A 20,516-nucleotide genomic window follows, 5' to 3' on the forward strand; every position below is an offset into this window, starting at 1 on the left:
GAGCCCTGGGGGACCCCACTATTCACATCCCACCAGGTCAAGTACGACCTGTCCACCACCACTCTCTGGGTGCACCCCATCAGCCAATTTTTGACCCATCCAATTGTGTAGGCATCAATGCCACGGTCACTCAATTTATTAATGAGAATCGGGTGAGAGACAGTGTCAAAGGCCTTCTTAAAGTCCAGTAGGACTACGTCCACGGTGACACCATCATCCAGGGATTTGGTTACCTGGTCATAAAAGGCCATCAGGTTGGTCTGGCAGGACCTGCCTTTGATGAACCCATGTTTATTTCCCCTGGGCATGATCTCCCCTGCTGGCCCCTCACAGATGTGACCCATGATAATAATTTCAAGGATTTTCCCCAAGACCGATGTGAGGCTTCTGGGCCTATAGTTTCCTGGGTCCTCCTTTCTCCCTTTCTTATAGATAGGGACCACATTAGCTAGTTTCCAATCTCCGGGCACCTGGCCTGTGGACCACAATTGCTTGTACAGCCGGGCCAAGGGCACAGCAACGACCCCTGCCAGCTCTCTCAACACCTGTGGGTGGAGGGCATCAGGGCCTGCAGATTTAAAAACATCCAGCCCTTCCAGAAGATCCCTAACTACATCTGCGCAGACCCGAGGCCTGGCAGTGCTATCCCCAAGATTGCCCCTACTTGTGGTGAGAGAGCTGTCCCACCACAGGTCATCTTTGAAAACTCATGGTGATTGGGGGAGGTCCCCCACAACTGGAAAAGGGCAAATACAGTGCTTATCCTTAAGAAAGGGAAGGAGGATCTGGGAAACAACAGAAAAGACAGCTTCATCTCAGTTCCTGGACAAAATCATGGAGCAGGTCCTCAAAGAATCCATTTCTAAGCACGTAGTGGAGAAAAAAGTGATCAGGAATAGTCAGCATGGATTTATCAAGGGCAAGTTATGCCTGACAAACCTGATTGCCTTCTATGATGAGATGCCTGGCTCTGTGGATACAGGGATAGCAGTGGGTGTGATATACCTTGACTTTAGCAAGGGTTTTAATATGGTCTCCCACAGAGTTTTGATATGATCTAGCTGGGGATGGTCCTGCTTTGAGCAGGGGGTTGTCCTGAGGTCCCTTCCAATCCTCATTTTCCATGATTCTATGATTCACCCTTTTGTACACGATAGATCTTCTTTCCTCCAGCCTTTATCTTTTTTTCCTTTCTTTCTTTCCTTCCAGGTATTAAGCTATTCAGAGCTATTCAGAGCAATGACTAGTTCTCTCCATTTCTCTGTTTAGCATTCAAGACATTTTAACCACCACAAATCAGAATATAACTGTACACTAACTACCTGCTACATTCCACCCGCAGCAAGACTACCAATACCTATTTCTTCTGCACTCTGTTGCTCTTTGATTTTTGATACACCAACAGTGAGGGAGGATACATGCAAGAGAGTGGGAACAAGAACTAGTAATTTCATTTACCTGGAATGCTTTGCCTTCTGGAGACCAAGGCTGCTTCCATTCCACTCGAGTCCTTGCTGCCCTTTGAGTAAGGACCATCATCTAACAGTGAAAGAAAAGAAAAACAAATGCTAAGATTATATTGAAAGCCACAGATACTTTTAAAAGCTCATCAATGAACATTTCTACAGACTGTACCAAGCCAGTCACCGGCATGAGGTGAAAAAGAATTTAATCCCTATTTAAGTTTGCAACACTGTCCTGTAGAGAGGAGGAAGAAGAAACAAGAAGTAATGTGATAATATTATCTGATTTATTTCTCTGGGAACTAATCCTCTAAGAAAGAGAGCAAATTCCCTTACTTCTGTAATTATGTGGAACAGCTGAGATGAGGAAAAGCAGTAACATTAGTCTCACAAGTTTTAAGCCTGTCATTATGCTTGTGAAGAAACTTACCGTCTTTGGAAATGGAGTAATACATCAGGACACTAACAGGGTACTAAATCACCATACTTGAATTAAATTGCTCATTCTTATAGATCCTATTATTTCAAAGTCACATTTCTTTGCTGCAGCTTCAGCTACAGTACAGAAAGCACCTTTTCTTAAGAGACTTTTTAAAAAGGCAATAATAGAAAAGAATGCTATGAAAAAGAGCGTGGCCTAATACTGGCTGCAATCCAAAGACTGGTGGTGGAGTGGAGGAGAGGAGAAGGTTAGGGTGCTGAAGGGGAAATCCCAGAATCACCCCTTCCACCTTTTCTCACATTTGTCAATATAACCAAATCACCGATCATGACATCTTCAGAACTGGTTAAGCACGCAGTGCATTGTTGGAAACCGATATACATTAATCTAGTATCTATACTCCAACTACAGAGAAAGATTTACTAGCAGCTTTCTCAAATACAGGTCATTAGGATGGTCTAAATCCTCCAGCATCCTTTAGCATAAGTCTTAAACCATATAGGGAAGCAAAACTAGGCTGAGAGGAAGAATCAACCTGAAATACGGCTCAAAGTCTAGGGCAGTGATTCTCAACCAGGATGCTAAGGCATCCTGGAGTGCCTTGAGATCCTTTCAAGGGTGCCACTGGGTGCCATGCAATGTTAGCACTGTTAGATGTACAAATACGATTCACAATATCAACCCAGAGACTTCAACTAGAAACTCAATGTTGTGATCTTTCTGAGTTCTTTGAGAATTGTTCTATTATTTTTATATAGTCAAAAATGAGTGAAAATGAAGATCTGGCATTTTACAAGTGGTGCTTTAAGCCTAATTGTGGGGGGTGCCTTGAGTTAAAAAAGTTGCAAACCTCTAGTCTAGAGATTAAGGCCTCAGGCATCTGCTAAATTTTAAATGACTAAATGCTCCTACTGATTTTACTGTCACTCATATAGAAAGCCTGCTCATCAAAAGCCCTTCAGAAAAGTTGAATATTGTAGATCAATAATTTTTAGAAACTATGAAATCAGTATCATGTAAACCTGATTCCCAATCATTGGATTCCTGGAGTGCCTTCAAACTCTTGGCTTCATTAGCTGTGAAGACTTCAAAAATTGCCAATTCGGTTTAAATAAAAGTTACCTGAAAAATCTTCCCTTCCCTCCGCATAAATTATGTATGAGTCAGACACAATAGGTGTTTTGACTCACTAAGGACAAAGAACACCGAGAACAACCCACTCCATTTAAGCTCAAGAAAAAATGATGAGATTTTACTGAGAGCAGAACTAATAGATTTTTCAGTTCACTGGCAGTTCCAAAATAAAAAAAAATGTTGCTTTGGTTGAACAAAGTGATGCATTTGACCCAAAACATTTCATCTGAAAGTCTTAATGTTCTTAATACTATTGAGGTTCACTGAGACTACAATAAAATTTACAATAAAGCTTTTTTAAAAATAATTTTGAAAATAGCTAAATGAAACTTCCATTTTTAAAAAATATAATTTCAGATCTTTTCCATGTGAATCAGTTTGCCACCACCGACATGGATTTGTGGAAATGCTTAGGTTGGCCTCAGTCTACAGTATTTGGGGTTTGTTTTTGTTGGGGGTGGAGGTGGTTGTGAAGTTTTTGTATTTTAACAAAAATTTTGAGCCTGAAATCTTTGCCTAGTTTTCCTTTTAGCATACTGAAAGCCATGGATGTGTAGAGATCTTCCATGTAAATCATGGAAGATCTTTGGTCCAATTAAGAATTTTAAAATTTTGCTCCAAGAGAGTAAGAACAACAGTAGAATTAACTTCTGTAAATGTAAGTCTAGGAACTTCTTACCTGATCCATGCCAAACCTTTGCAATAAAGGGGAATTCTTGAATTTTTAAGTGAAATTTCTGCTGATCAAGGAGAATCCCTTAAAAAAATAATAATAATTTTGAGGTTTGCCTATGAACATGGAAAGGGAAGATTTCTGATGGCCAAAAGATTTCTCTCTGTCTCAGAACTAGACCTGAGGTCAGCCTGTCCCCTTGGTCAATCTATAAATTTGCCATTAGCCCGTGTTGTAATGATGACTGCTGCAAAATAGAGTGAGGCAGTTCCTTTCAAAAAAAGGAATGAATGAAACAGGTAATATCTCTGCTGAATAATACTGGGCTGACAGTTACATCCCCCTTTAAGAGATCTGGCAGCACAACTCATGCTGTTTATACTGACATTGAAACAGGCTGCACTTGTGTAGATAATTAAAACAAGCATGAGGCCAAGCCATTGATTTCTGATAAGAGCTTGCATAGCATGGCCCCAATTCTAAGAGCAAAACGCTTCAAAGTTCATTTGCATTTATAGCAAAAATGCTCCCCGAAGTGATCAGAGGCAGGGGGCAGAGTTATGGCTGGGCTTTACAACTCCTGACATAGTTTAATTTATTAGTGGCAGTTCAGCTTCAGCAACCTGCTTTTAAGAAGTAAAAATGTCCGGTGTCTCCTTACCAGTAGGCCCTTGATGATGAAGGCAAAGGCAGCCAGAGGCCTAGCACTGCGGTAATCTAAGTCAGAGGTCAGCAAGGGCTTGCCTCTGGCAAGTCATTTCATACTTCTACTCTCTGACTCACACAACACAATGAGAAGAGACAACTAATGAAGGGAATTCAGCTTTTCACAATGGACCTCAAACTGTGATGCAAGTCCAAACTACCCCTTTGGGTTTCAGTCTCTTATTCACAAATCTGGGTACTGTCAACTTGTACTGGCCATGCAGCCAGGCCACTTTACACACAGGGCTCTCATACCTGAGCTCAGGCTAGGCCTGTTGTGACCTCTGCAGGAGTACATGCCTTCTGAGCCCTACAGGGTCTCTTCCCAAATGGTATCTGTCCTCTCCAGTGGAAGCAAGCTAACAGCAGAAGTAGGGTTCCAACTCCTCTTGTTTGCCCACCCCCTAAATCAGTCAGGGTCCATGCCAATCTTTACCATACTGATGCTGGTGCAGGGTGAGAGCTTCACACTACTGACTGGCATGACTCTCAGATTCTTTGTGCCTTGTCTTCCCCTCCATTTCCCGAGTGCTTCAGGAAGTGAGTATGCCTAGCAGCTGGAAAAGATTCTCACAGCCCCCTCCTTTCTTCCCAGCAGCAGTGACTAAGTACGTGGGATGAAGATAAGAGGTTCATGCATTCGCAGCGTGTACATTAGCCAGAAGTTTACTAACCCACAACACAGTGAAAGAAGAGAATGCTGCTTTGACCCTATGAGCACCCTGCCTTCTGATGAAAACACCCAATGAGAGTGCTGCGTAAGGCCTGAGATATTTCCCTTTTCTGGTGCTATCAAGCCATCAGACTAAGCTTGTCCTTCAGTGAGTATGCAGATGGCTTCTCAGGCAGCATTACTGCTCCAGCAATTGCTGTTGATACAGTTAGCTCATCAAAGCGCTGCCATTCTTGGACCAGAAGAGATCCAGATTGTGCCATTAAGAAATGGCACACTTGGGTTTTGTGGCTACCGATTAGTTTAGGATGGCATCAAGCCACTTGGATTATGAACTTGTAAAGAGGAAAGGAAACCATTTTTTTTCCTCTAAATGAGAGACATTATTGCCTGCTATGACACAAGGTGCTGCACTGAAGGCAACATACCATATAGCAAATGGGAGCCCTATATTACTGGGAAACCACAAAAGACAATCTGAAGCCAGCTCAATAATCTGCTAGCAAAGTCAGGCAGCCAGCCATCTGTTTCTCATCAATACACCACTGCAGACTTGTCAGCCACCAGAGTGCTTCTGTACTTAATTTCCCTGTGGTAACCCCAATAGATAATGATGTGAAATTTCACATCAGTAACAATTATTCTCCCCACTCCAAAAAGTGCTATACCTGTTGACAAACCACTTTAGAAAGTAATGCACGGTAACCATATTGCCCTCCCATTAATCAGCAGCCTCCATAACAGCTAAGAGCAAGGTAGTTGCATTCACTGTTTATAATTAGACATACAACAGGGATGCTGGTCAATGAATTCCCTTGTTATTCCATTGCCAGTTGGATCAGCTGGCAAATAATTAGCACAAAGGTTCCCCTTTCTCTTCCACTTCTTCTTTCCAAACACGGCTGATTATGCTAAAACTGTTTGGCTTTTGTTCATTATCTTGCTAAAATGTTTGAACAGTCAGGGAAGCTGTCACAGGCTGCCTGTCGAAGTGTGAATTGGCATTGCCTTGTGTTAGATTCCCTGCCGAGCAGCTCTTTGTTCATTTTCAGCTGATTTCCTGCTCTGCCAATCAAAGTGGTTCTAATGGAGTTGTTATATATATATATGTAAAGTTCTAATCCTGAGAGCCCAGAAATCTCTAGTCTTGTTTCTATCTGCTTGCACCAAAACATATTTCTAGGAGACCCCAGTAAAGAGGAGAATCCGTTCATTGGCCCAGACAGCACTGTATCATTGTACCATGTGGCTAACTATAATGGTACAAAATTCATAAGTTCTTGCCCTTGTTATAAACAGTTATTAAATTGCTTTTAAATATAACCATTCTTAAAAAGAAAACCAAATAATACATTGCGGTATTTAGAATCAGAGAAAATGAGGATTGGAAGGAACCTCAGGAGGTCATCTAGTCCAACCCCGTACTCAAAACAGGACCATCCCCAACTATATCATCCCAGCCAAGGCCTTGTCTAGCTGGGTCTTAAAAACCTCCAAGGATGGAGATTTCCTTGTGGAGGTCTGCTACTTCATCTACTTTAAGAATTCCTACTTGTTAATGACAGTTTCTAGCTGACCAGCTTAATTTTTTCCCCCCATACAGGCAAGCAGGCTAGAAACTTTGATTAAGAAAAAAGCAGGCATTCTCAAAGCAGTCAAATGAATTCCAGAGCTGGAGCTTTAAGGAAAAAAAAAATCAGCAGATATCACAATTTTTATCATAAAATCAAAAGAGAAGGCAATGCTGCCCACAGCATGACTCCTCTGGAGCCTGTGCTAAATAGAAGAGTTTTCCTAGATTCTGATGGCTTTTCCTATTTCAGCATAAAAAGATACAGGGGAAAATCTCCCAATAGTATTTCTCCACAAAGCATGGTGCTGTTATTTTGCTTCAGCGATAGTTTTTGTAATAGGACCATATGACTCAAGCACCAATAAGTACTAGGGGAGGGAAACAAGTGATGCCAGGGCTTTGTAGAAGAGATTACTGAGGTGTTAAGGAAAAGGAAAAGGGCAGGAACCACAGAAGACAGTCCCCTTGATTTAGCAGAAGCATCAGCCAGGAGCCTACTCTGTCTCTGGGGAAGCTATAGTTTTCAGGTAGTTAATGGCATGACTGTTTCTCAGTTAATGGTCATTGTTGGCATAGTTAGTAGCAGCACTAAGATGTACCAAGAGACCTTTGTTGGCAAACAGTGTTTTCCTATAACTGGTTCAGCACATAATTTTATAGAAACCCAGTCTAACTAGTTTGGCTTGTGCTCACTGCTCCCAGGCTTTTGTGTAAGATAGCTCTGCAATTGTCCATCTAATGTTTGCACTCTGAAATCAAGACCTCTAGGACAGCATCCGAGAGTTGTCAGAACATAAGCATGCAAAAAACTTTGGACTTAATTCAGCAGAAGATGTGAAAAGGGGCACAGCTCAGAGACTTTTAAACTGATGAGGCATAACTGTGGAAACCAAAACTACTCTCATGTCTGAGACCAGCATGCCTCAATGCTTATGCTTAAAACAATAGCATTTTCCTCTCCCCAGTAGGTTTCATTTCTAACCCATGCCTCTTATAGATTCTTCATAGATAAAGAGATAAATGGGGAATAATATGCTGTCGACACACCCCCATCACCAAAGATAGTCCAGCCACTTTCTGTATGCCAGGAATCTCAGCACGTCTGAAAATTCGAATTAAAATTAGACTTTTCCCAACCCTTAAAAACAAAACAAAAATTCCTATTGTATTTTTGGCAGGAGAAACTTTCAAATGTTTCTAAAAAGGTTTCTTTTTTTAACGTGTCATGGTTATAACTGCCTTCAGATCTCATCTGGTGATGTACTTCAAGTTAGTGCTTAGATAACAGGAGATTTACCCGAGAGCACCTAGAGATTGCAATACCGTGATAAGTGATAACACGCTACAGAAACGCTCAGGAACCCAACTGAAAATCTAGAGATGTGCAATGGGAACACAAAGACTGAACATTGTTTAAAAGTTATGGACAGCTGACTCAAATTTAATCTTTTCCTTGAGAAGAGGTACTACATTTGTTTGTCTGGAGATGAAAAAACTGCAATCCATTCATTAACATCAGCCTCATTCAACCTCATCACATCGTCCAGCCTTTGTTCAGAAGGGTGTTTAAATAGACCCATTGGTTTCAGCAGGCACACTGTTCCATTAGATTTGGTGAGACAACTTGCAGGCTGGTGAAGAAAGAGTGAGGTACCCTTCTGATATGAAACGCAAGTCACTATTTCAAATGTCCATAAGAGGGATGAAAAGATATCCCATGAAAAAAGAGGTGGCCTGTGTGAAAGAAACTGGTAGTTTTGGTTCAGTTTTTAGTGAATATACAGTAATATTGTACAAGCACTTAAACATCATCTTCTCCTTCAGAACTCATCACAGCACATCAGTGGCAGAGAGAACAGAGACTGAATGGGCAAGAAAAAACTCATCCCAGGTAAAGAGGATCCCTTGCTGTAAACCTGGGTATGCTGCAGATGTAAAAAATCTAGTGCAGACAGTTCAAAAAGTGTTTCACCCTCTCCCCACCCCCTGGTCCCTCAAAAGAGAGAGTTAAGGGGAGCAGGTAGGTCAGTAACTATTCAAGTCTGTAGATAACCATCTCCAGTGTCTGTGGGGATAGAATATCTGACACTTACGGTGGGTTTTCCCACTTCTCCTCACTATCTTCTATAGCAACAGAGACCAATTTACCCTACAGCAGCCATGTCAGCAGATAAGCATGAACCCCAAACAGCAAGAGCCCGTTTAGGAAAGACAATAATTGAAAGAACAAATGGCACAGAACACAGGAGTTCATTCCCCTCCAACCAGGTGTCTTAAAATTTCGTTGGAAAATGAACTGTCTTCCAAAAAAGCCCCGTGGAGAACAGCTGTGAATGGCAGAGAGTCCAATGGAGCAGCAAGTCAAAATAGGCAGTACAATTAAACTGTTCAGTATCTCCTCTTTCTTCACTGAAGTCTGTACTTTCCCAAGGAATGGAAATACTGCTGTTCTGCATCTTCCAGATAATTTACTGCTGAGGAAACCTGGTTTCATTGCTCAGTAGTACAACTCTACTACCCCTCCTCCTCTACTCCATTTTATAAATGGGCAGAAAATATTGCAGGAGGCTTCTGTGGAAAGTCCCTTGCCTAAGTGTTGCCAGGTTGTTGTAAAGGAGGGCAGCTTATGGTTGCCCAGAACACCCATTCCTCTATTAACAGGGCTTGGAAATACAGTACCAAAACTGAATCACTTACTGTACAAACACCATTTGTTACCTTAACACTGGCAATGTCAAGGATGCAATAAAAATGTACTGCCACCTGCTCTCTAAATACCCAGTGTGTCTCCTCTCTGCTTCTTCAGCATTATCAGCCAAGGGTGTTTTACTTTGCAATATGCTTCCTGAGGATAACAATTACAAATCCAAAGAACAGAGAGCCAATCCAATGATCTAGGATAGGGCAAAAACGGAGCTGCCTTCTGAAGGCCTCCTTGCTGGCCTCTGTCTTCATGTTCAATGGTTTGTCATTCTGAGAGCTGCATACCAGCAACAGACCATCTCTAAACCTTTTCAAAGGATAAGAGTCAGGGAGTGATCTAAATCACTCATCATTTACTTGAGCAGACGCACACTCACAGCCATACTCACACTCCACAACTAGGTTGATAATAATTATGCTACACAATATGAAACACAAAAGCTATGTATTAGAGAAGATCACGTAGGGTACTGGCTTCAGCTGCAAGAAACCCTGCTCAGTTCTTTACTTCGCGTCACACCTGGACAAATTACTTAAAAAAAAAAATCACTTTGCATCTCTGGAACTCACCTGTATTACACTTCCCTACCACCAGGCTGGATTAACCCTTTAGTGGGCCCTAAGCAAACAAACTCTTGGGCACCTACTTAATACTGTATATTTATACAAATTTTTTCACTCAATAATTATAATATGTAAAATAAGCACAACTGGGCCCCTTCTTCACCTAGGGCCCTAGGCATGTGCCTGCACTGTTCAACATCTTCATCAGCGACTTGGACGAGGGGGTAAAAAGCACCTTGTTCAAATTTGCAGATGACACTAAGATGTGGGGAGAAGTGGGCATGCCAGAAGGGAGGAATAGGCTGCAATCGGACCTGGACAGGTTGCAGGGGTGGGCAGATGTGAACAGGATGGGTTTCAACACTGACAAATGCAGGGTATTGCAACTGGGGAGGAAGAACCAGCAGCAGACCTACAGGCTGGGGAACTCCCTTCTCATCAGTGAAGAGGCAGAAAAGGATCTTGGAGTCATTATTGATGCCAAAATGAACATGGGCCAGCAGTGTGGGGACGTGGTCAGGAAGGCCAACCACACCTTGCCATGCATCCACAGATGCATCTCGAGCAGGTCCAAGGAGGTGATCCTCCCCCTCTGTGCGGCACTGGTCAGGCCGCAGCTGGAGTACTGCATCCAGTTCTGGGTGCCGCACTTCAGGAGGGATGTGGACAGCATTGAGAGGGTCCAGAGGAGGGCCACCCACATGATCAGGGGGCAGCAGAGCAGGTCCTACGAGGAGAGGCTGAGGGACCTGAACCTGTTCAGCCTCCACAAGAGAAGGCTGAGGGGGGGATCTAGTGGCCTGTTACAGACTAGTCAGAGGGGACCAGCAGGCATTGGGGGAGTCCCTGTTCCCCCGAGCACTACCAGGAGTGACTAGAACAACGACCACAAGCTGGCAGAGGGTAGATTCAGACTAGACATCAGGAGGCGCTACTTCACAGTCAGGGCGGCTAGGATCTGGAACCAACTTCTGAGAGAAATGGTGCTGGCTCCCACCCTGGAGGTCTTTAAAAGGAGGCTAGATGAACACCTTGCTGGGGTTGTTTGACCCCAGTACTCTTTCCTGCCCATGGCAGGGGGTCAGACTTGATGATCTGCTCGGGTCCCTTCCAACCCTACCAGCTATGAAACTAGTTTGCCTAGGCATTAATTCAGTCCTGCCTACTACACAGGTGGTGTTGTGAGGCCAAGGACATTAAAGATTATAAAATGCTCAGATACTATGACAGTGAGTACCATAACAAGTTAAAACATACCAGATACAGAAGATGCAGTCCATCGCACTCTACAGGACATTTTCTATTACCTTCCCATTCTTAATTTAATCTGCATCTTAAGCAAATGAGAAATTGTGAAGATCCCTAAAGAAACTATTTTTTGTCTAAAACGATCTGCACATAAATAGGAGCCATTTGACTTTCTGAGAAAAAAAATTGATGTTTTGTCTCAAACAATTTTGGCTGTTCTAAAAATGGTAGGCTTTTCTTGGGAAACATTTCAAATGAAGCGTGTGTGGGAGAGCTGTTTTTGGTTTTGTTTTCGATACTTTGCAGAAATGTTCTAATCGTAAACAAAAAACAAGCCACACGACTACAGCTGGTTGGTTAAAAAGAGAGAAGGACATTTTCTAAAGAACCAATATTCTCATTTTGAAAAGAAGCCATTTTCATTAGCCCTGCCCATAAAGAAAAAAGTCCATTGTTTCTACTTTCAACCCCGCCCCCACACACACATAAAGCATTCACATCTCACACTGCCAGCCGACTCACAGTTACCATCAGATTTGGCAAAATTTTCAGTAGTCTTATTGCACTTAATGCCATAATAGGATTTATGGATGATAAAATAAAGGATTAACTGGTACTAAAATCACTGAGCACTCCATTCTCTCTGTATTCCAGCATAAAGCCCAGCCTTGATAAGACTACAGCCAAGGCTAGCAAAGGAGCTAGAAGTTCTTGGATAAATCCTATCTTCAGTGAAATCAATGACCACTTCCCCCCAGCAACCTGTTGCCTTACACAAAGTTTTTGGATAAACCAGAGTTAAGGTAAAGGAAGCTTATTCTGGAAGAGCACTGATTTAGAGGTTTGTTACCTGTGAAATAACAAAGGAAACTCTTGTTAATTTGGAAGAGTTGTGTTACATTATTAACTGAAATCGCCTTTTAAAGAAGCTCAAGAAACAAAACTGAATTTAGTAGCAGGTAAATTTACTTGCTGTAAATTGTTAATGTCCTAGAATTAGTGTGAAACAACTCCTGTAGAGAAAGTGCATTAATGCTGTAGGGGGAAAGGGGAGTTTAAAGTTTCCATTTGCTTAATGGAATAAAGGACAGTTGGAGGCAGCTGTTTTCTTGAAGAATAATTACATGTTTGTTTAGAGAAATGAACACTAAAATGGTGTTAAAGACTGTAAACTGTTTGTGGTAAGACACATTGCAAATTGGTGCCTTTTGCTGGAAGAGGGTTTTTTTTTTTGTTTGGTTGGTTGATTTGGGGGTTTTTTTGCTAAATAGGAGCTGCTAAGTTGCTAAGAGTGAATATGATTTGATCCAATTTTAAGAGTTATTTTTAAATCCAAAAGATGTGTTAATCTGCAGCAACAGAGATTATATATATGTTTATATATAAGTCAGGATGTATGTGAGTGGGTGCTCAATAGCCAGCTCTTGTGGCCAGGTGGCAGTGATCATTCAAAACCCGTAAGTTCTTAGATACTAGTTCCTAGGAGACAGATATTTAAAAGGCGTTAGGCCACATCTATATGGTACAGGTACTGTGTTAGGCTGTGATGCCCACAAGCACAACCATGGCAACCTATACCACAACTACAATGCCTCCTCCTTAGGTGGTACCCTACCTGCGGTGGTGCAGCATGCTTGATGACCATGGTAAGGTCACCTTGTAGATATGGCTTCAGATGCCTGCAGGCACAAATGGATGAGTGGCTGGAATTTTTAAAAATACCTACCTTTACATTTCTGGCTCTAACACTATGGTAAATTGTGATACAGCCAGTAAAGTGAATTGTGAAATAATGTCACCATTTTTATCAGTCTTTGGGAGTCAGTGCAGGATTACACACTATAGTGTGACATGGGATCCTTTAAAGGGTACAGTGAGGTGTTGCTCAATATTAGTAGTGAGGTATACAAATGCCTGCATAATTCACAAAATAAATCCAGGGGCTTCATACAGGAAGCCTTAGTGCCAAACATATTCTGACCCATTGTAATCTTGTTAAGTTCTCTGCAGCAGAAGAATTGCTCTTTTCTGTTGTCAAAAAGAGTGAAAGCTAAGAGCTGGCCTTTTCCAAGGGATGCCCTGCATTTAATGAGGGATGCCTTGAATCTAACAAATCTAACGTAATCGGGAATGACGACCATATAGTAAGAGCACTGCCACTTTGTCCACCTCACTTTCAAAGTTACAGTGACCAAACTTGCAGCTCATCATTTTGGGAACGTATTGCTTGTATTGCCATAGCACTAACGGCAGATCCAGAAGGGGATGCAGTGGATGCCCCTTTCATACTTTGATTCCTGGTCCACTCAAAGGTTACAACCAACAAACTAGTAGTGGCAGCAGCGAGGGAGTCACTTCACGGCTCATAATTTACCTTATTCCTTCTAAACTCTTCATTCAGGGTGTTAATGACCCTCTCCTTTTTAATGATGTTGGTATTTCACTAATCAAGCTAGCCTTTCATTTACAATTCTGCTGTCTGTGAGCTGGTCATCTTAATGTAGCTCCTATTTCACAGCCCTGTAGACAGTTTTTAACTCTAGCTAAAAACATTAATTTAAGTATGGAAACATTAACTCAAGTGAACTTCAACTCAGGTGTGGAAATACATTTCAGCAAAGTACTGGATGCCCTGTGAAGATGCTCAAGAAGGCTAGTTTTTTATGAATCTGAAAGAGACTTATGTTTCATTCTAATCACAACAGGACAAAAGAAACATCTTTTGATTATTTTTGCCTAGTTTGTTGTATTTTATACATAATATAGGATACCAATTCATACAGATTCTAATAGTTATATTGGTTTTGCTTTGAGCTTAAGCTGAATAACATAGCCCTAGGCCCCTAGCATATTAGTAAAGCTTCTAGTTTTGTTTTACCTGGAGAAAAATGTGGTGTGTTATATGCACCCATGCATAGCACCTAGGAACTTAATGCAAAGACCACGGGTCCATTTTGATAAACTCTGTACAAACACAGAACAATGAAGTAGTCTCTTCCCCAGAGAACAGACAATGTTGGGCAGGAGACAAAAGATGCATGTATACAGTGAAGTATATTGAAACAAAGGCATCCAAAGAGACCAATCTACTAGGCAGTGGTGTCAGCACATCAAGAGCAATCCCAAAGGTCTGGTTCAAAAGCCTCAGGGATCAACAGGAGTATTTCCCTGCCATGAAATAACATGTATTCATAGCCCTTTGGGCCACTTAAAAAGAAATCCTCTCCTCTTTGCACCCTTCAAAGATATGTCCATGTACAAACATCCCATTAGTTAAACTAAATCTGTACATTCAGTTCTTTTACTGATCCCATAAATCCATTCCTTCAGCCTATTGAATTTCTGCCATGTTTCTTATAACTTGGTTTTGCTCGAGTGATTCCAACTTCTTGTTTCTGGAAAATTACAGAAGTTTAATTAGAGTTTATGGTTTTGCCATACATAAAAATAAAACACAATGCATATATAACATTCTTACACAAAATATCCCAGTCTCCTGTAGAAGTTTTAAATGGAAACCTTTGGGCTACTGCAACACAATTTTGTTTATTGCACTAGAAAACTTAAACTTTAAGATCATTTTCAAAAAAGCAGTGTTTTGCATTTTTATTCTCCAGGAGACAGGCTGGAGGCATTTGGAATTATGTTGGGGAATCACAATCTCCAGAATAGGTTAACAGCACAAACCACACTTTCTAGGACATCATGGTAGTACCTACACTTTCAGAGCTGCTTTTATCAGCATGCTTCTCCCACTGGAAGACATTCAGATCTAAATAGGGTCTTGAAAGTGTTTTTCTTCCCCTCCTTTGCATCAGAAAGGCTTTTTAAAATGCCATCCTATCAATTGGAACTGCTCAAGCTGAAATGCACAAAGTTATTTCTAAGTTGAATGACGATTATATTCACTGACCAATACAGGGGAAGGTCAATGACAGACTGCCAATATTTTAACACAAGGTCAAAATTCCCCGCTTTAGCCTGTGATAAGCCTCTTTGTCCTAAGTATTCAGGAGCTTGCAGAGAAGATAAATGAGGGCTCAGGCAATTAGCACAAATGTTATACAAATACAGCTGAATAAGGAGGCAGTACCTTATAGTAAATGGTGCTGCTGAAAAGCCAGCTATGGGATCGCATTGTATCGCCAGCCTGTCTTTGAGTTTGACCATGCTCCCACATAGTTTGATGTTGTCAATGAACTTTGCCAGTTTGCTTATAATACCTGAATCCAAATCATTGATGAACATGTTGAAGAGCACTGGTCCGAGCACTGAACCCTGAGGGATGCCACTGGTCACCTTCAATCATGATGACTTTTTTACATCAATCAATACCCTTTGGGTCCTACCATGATCATAGAAGGAAGCGAGGTTGGTCTGGCATAACCTGCCCATAACTAAGCCATGTTGGCTATCCTTCCAAATATTGCCTTCAGTTAATCTGTGTGTAATGGATTCTTTGATCATTCTCTCCAGCATTTTACCAGGGATTGAAGTCAAACTGATTGGCCTGTAATTTTCTGGGTCCTCCCTTGTCCCTTTCTTAAAGATAAGTACCACATTGGCCTTTTTCCAGTCTTCTGGGACCTCTCCCAAGTGCCACGAGTCTTCAAATAACTCTGTCATCGGTTGCACGATGACATCGGCCAGTTCTTTTAGCCATCTCGGGTGTAATTCATCTGGTTCTGCTGACTTGTAGATATTTAACCTTTGTAGATGCTCCCCCACAAGATCTAAGTCAACCGTGGGAGATGGTCACCCCCACCATGATGATCCTGTATCCTGTCGAGCAGGCTAACATCATTGGACTGGTGGAATACTGATGTGAAGTATTCATTCAGGAGTTCAGTTTTGTCCTGAGTGTCAGTTATCAGCTGTCCCATTTCATTCATCAGGAGCCCTATGCTTCCCATGTTCTTTTTTCAACTTCCTACATACCTAAAGACGGACTTTTTGTTGGCCTTGATTGTAGTTGCCAATTTGTGTTCAGTTTGTGCTTTTGCTGTCCTGATCTGCTCCCTACAAGTGCGGGCTGTTGTTGAATACTCCGCTTTGGTAGTTATTCCTGATTTCCACCGCTTGTAGACTTCTTGTTTTAATTTCAGGAGGTCCATGAATTAATTCCCTGTTGAGCCAAGGGGGTCTGCCAACTTGTTTGTTGCCTTTCTTCTGAAAGGGAGTGGACTTTCTTTGGGCTCTTAAGATAGTTTCCTTGAGGAATAACCACTCTTCTTGTACTCCCTTCTTCATCGGACTGTGGTCCTGGGCCTCACCAACCAATCTCCTGAGTTTGTGGAAATCAGCTTTCTTTAAATCATGGATTTCTACCCTACTGGCTGATTTATTTCGACTTATGGTGGATGGAGAAAATGATTATTTCATGGTCAGTGTCTCCCAGTTTCCCTTCAATCCTCAGGTTGCTCACTAGATTGTCCCCTTTGGCCAGAACCAAGTCTAGGAGCACCTTGCTTATATCTGATAGCTCCTTATTTCTCTCTGAGCCCCTGAGTTTCCTTTCTCAGCATCCAACCTCCTGTGACCAGGAACCACTTAAGCCTAGTCTGCCCTTCCACCCTCTGACACTTCTGAAAACTAAACAAACTCCAGCAGTCCTAGCAAAAAGGAGAGACCTAAACATTGCCAAATAAATCACAACATACAACAAATAGAACATGGTTCAAACAGGACTTCTCAAGCATTTGCCATTTTTGCCACTCTTCAGAACAGGAACATGACCTTTTTTGCCTGTAGGGCCCTCCTTTTGTTCCTACATAACCACACTACAGAGGACACTTGCCAAAGTCTCCAGTCAGCCACCCCTCAAAGACCATGGTGCAATGACATCTCCTCTTTCAAGTACAGAAAAACTCCTCAGTTGCTGCTAGTATCTTCATCTATTTGAACAATCACCCTCCTTTGCATCTGAGACTGAGAGTTATACTTTAAGAGCCTCTGTGCATTCCAGAAGGACAGTATGTTTCTTCTTAATTCCCCTTCCCCAATACATATAGCACACGTTTAATTTTCCCCCTTCCTTCTTCTAATGCTTTTATCCATTTGCCTATCAACCCCACTGAGGTATGCACATTTCAAAGCCACTTGCTGTGTTATTCATAGGAAATAAGTCTATAAAAGACATAATTATCTATTGTTCACCTACAAGCTACATACTTTTGTCTTCAGTGAAGAAATACAAAGGAAGGAAAGTGGACTATTAAAGAACATTTCCCTGGATAGTACACAAAGCAGCCATTTTAAATCAGGCAGGAGGCCATGACTTTGGAAATTATTATCTATATAGCACTAGGCCTTCTGAGTTAGATTCTGAGGGGCAGGGCCTTTCACAGGCATATAAAACTAGTAGCTGATGGGTGCTAGCAGTGCCGTATCAAGGTGGAGGGGGTGGAACCTAGTGGGATGACCATCCCGGGTGCCAAAGCGAAGGGGCGCCAACAGGCGCTGCCCAGCTGGGGTAGGGCGTAGGATGGAACCACGAGCGGCTCATTTGGGGGGGGGACGGGAATGGGGGGAGAGGGGCTGCCGCGGGCCAAGTGATCACTGCTGTGCGGAGTTTGGGGTGGCTCCTGGTCCTGCATGCACTCCTGGGCAAGCATGGGGGGGCGTGTCCCATGGATCTGTGCGTGGGGCAAGGGCGGGCTGCCACTGCGGGCTTTACCCTGGGCACCAAACGTCATTGCTATGGCACTGGGTGTTGGATCAGGCTTCAGATGCATGAGTCTGATGCTACCCTTATATTTCTTCTGCATACATTGTATTCTGTAAGAAGGAAAAGGATGGGACAGGGAAAGGAAAAATAGAAGATATGACTTGAGAATTTGGAGTAATTCTGCCATTAGCTCCATGCTTTAAAACCACCCAAGTACTGGAACAAGTCATAATCATCCAGAAATGCATTTCTGCTCATCAGTTATTCCTTTGGACACACTAGGCAAATGTTCTTTATCTAATCAGTGTATCTGATGGAATGTATTATAAAGTCTCTAGAAATAGTCATTAATTTCTACTCAAGTTATACGAAAAGGGAGAAAAAGATATCATTCAAAAAACCGACCACAACTAATTTTACTAAGTTGAACTTATACCCATTTTGGTTCTTTTCAACAGGGATTTTTTTTTTCCCTCCTTGAGTGTATATCTGTGTTTGCATATACGTGTGTGTGTCAGGAATGCAAGCACAGTTGTTCCCTGGCTCTTGTGGGGACTCAAAACATATTTATTAAGAACTTTCACACCTAGACTGAGGCATGCTGGATTTTTAACCAGAAACATCCTTTCTCCAAAATATTCATTGTTCACTGTAATTAAACAGTAACAAAACAAAAAGCACACTCCTCTCCCTCAGAGTGTACATGTAAAACTCCTTCCCTGCAGAACTTAGAATTTACTCTCAAAGTCTGTGAATTTATAGTATTAAACAAGCAAGACACACACACACAATCTCCCCTTCTCATATTTTCAGAAAACTCTCCAAAGCAGCATTTATGACAGTGGGTTGGGGGGCAGTAGGTGAAAACCACAATTTTCTCTCCATTTATATACAGAAATTATAAGCAATAGGCTGTGCACAAGAAACAAAGGATAGTGCAGAAGCAAACTCCGCAAGATTAGTATTTTCTCATACTTCTAGTACATAAAGTAATGTTATTAAAGTTACATTTTCCAGTCAATCTGGCAATTTCTCTTATTAAGCAGTGCAGACTGTAACGGGAAGAATCCAACAATAAGCTAGACAATGAAATATTACTGATATGCTGGCTACGTTATCTGAAGATAACCGTGTTTCAAATTAAAAAGATAGGAAAATCAATAAGTTACATTTTCAGATAGGTCTTTCAAGAAAGTTATCCAACTGAGTGACCATAATATGGTAAGAAATGACCAATAACATCTACAAGTGTTTCACAGGAAGAACGCTTCTCTAGGTACAACCAGGCCTATTAATCAGTGAAATTCTCAAAAAGCAAGTGAATATACTTCTTTTTATTCAATTGAAAACGCTTCTTGAATATGGAGATAAATCAGAAATGGGGCACTGGATTCAAATGTTTTTGGTTTGAAGGGAGTGGGGTGTGCCCACAAGTGTGTGTTTTGGAAATGGCAAATGCTAACCTTGATAGTGTCAATATTTCTTGAAAATTAATTTAAACAACAATGGTTCTTATGAGGCTTTCAGATTGAATGAGATTACATACCTGAACTTTATTGCATACGGGATCCTTCAGGTGACTGGGACTGATCATGCTTTGGAGGCTTTACATCTTGCATGCCTAAAATGCCTCACACTACTAGAGTTACTTGAAAAATGAAAAGAAGTTTTCATGAAAAATGTCAATGTTGCTTTTGATTCAGAGGACTGGAGATATAGCCATGTTTTGGTGAAGGTGATTTAAAAAAAATAAATTGGTTTTTAGAAATGGTTTACCAAAAATGAGGTTTTCAGCAAATGAAAAATGTTCACTTCTAGTTGGACAGACATTTCAGTATTATTTTCAGTTTTTAAAAAAACACAGTAAAAAGTGTTGATGACAACTGTCTGAAAAGTGTCATTTTTAAAAAATAGGACATGCTGTGAAAAAAAACAACCAAAATAACCCCCCCCAAACCACTTGGATCTCCTCTACCTCACACCATATCAGGTCTAGGAAAATTATCACTAATTATAATCAGGATGCTGCTGCAGGATACCTTCAAATTGTGGGAATGCAAATGAAACGGTGAGTGGCAAAGAGCTGAAGGGCTGGACTGTGTGGCACTGAGGCAGGGAATGCTTGTAATGGGTGATGGGTGGACACTGAGGCACACAGTACTCAGCTTGTGAAATGGAGATGCAAGCGCCACAGGACTACCAGCAATATATTCTTTGATCTATTTTGTGATCTCACTTTCAGTCCATGAGTGAGTTGTATAAGGCTCTATTTATTAAAAGCCACCTATTGTCTTATGTCCTCTCAGATCAATCAATTAAAAAAAATTAAGCAACTGCCTCTGAATTCCCCAGCTTATTTTCCATGTTAGCAGTCTTGGAAAACAGGACACATTAATTTAAAACAGTTAATCTAGTTAGTTTGTTGAAGAGAAGATTAGCAGGTGGTGATTCCAGCTCACAAATGGAAGAGAGATTTCTGGTAGTATGCAGATTTCTCAAGTTGCAGGAAAAAATAAAACCTAATGAGATCTGTCACAACCCAAAGTTGTGGATTTTTTAATTGTGTGTGCTTTGGCACCGCTAAATTATGTTTCCGCCGAATTGGAGCTCTTTTGCACGACAGAGTGTTCTGTTGTTATGGAGAACCCGCGTGCAGAAAAGTGTTTCCCGC

The 20,516-nt window shown here is 41.5% G+C and overlaps 1 protein-coding gene across 5 annotated transcripts in view; it reads right to left on the reverse strand.

Annotated features, from left to right (window-relative positions):
* The window catches only part of GRIP2 (glutamate receptor interacting protein 2), a 167,452-nt gene that overhangs the window by 82,194 nt on the left and 64,742 nt on the right, over positions 1 to 20,516 (reverse strand). For 4 of the 5 annotated variants that reach the window (XM_025196846.1, XM_025196847.1, XM_025196848.1 and 1 more), the window contains one exon: positions 1,459 to 1,539. In XM_025196846.1, the coding sequence (XP_025052631.1) occupies positions 1,459 to 1,539 (81 nt within the window). Of the gene's footprint in view, positions 1 to 1,458; positions 1,540 to 15,271; positions 15,427 to 20,516 lie in introns of those variants that run through there. The other variant, XM_025196849.1, reaches the window with a different exon arrangement.

Source organism: Alligator sinensis, unplaced genomic scaffold (genome assembly GCF_000455745.1).
Source record: "Alligator sinensis unplaced genomic scaffold, ASM45574v1 scaffold839_1, whole genome shotgun sequence".
NCBI classification, from domain to species: Eukaryota; Metazoa; Chordata; order Crocodylia; family Alligatoridae; genus Alligator; species Alligator sinensis.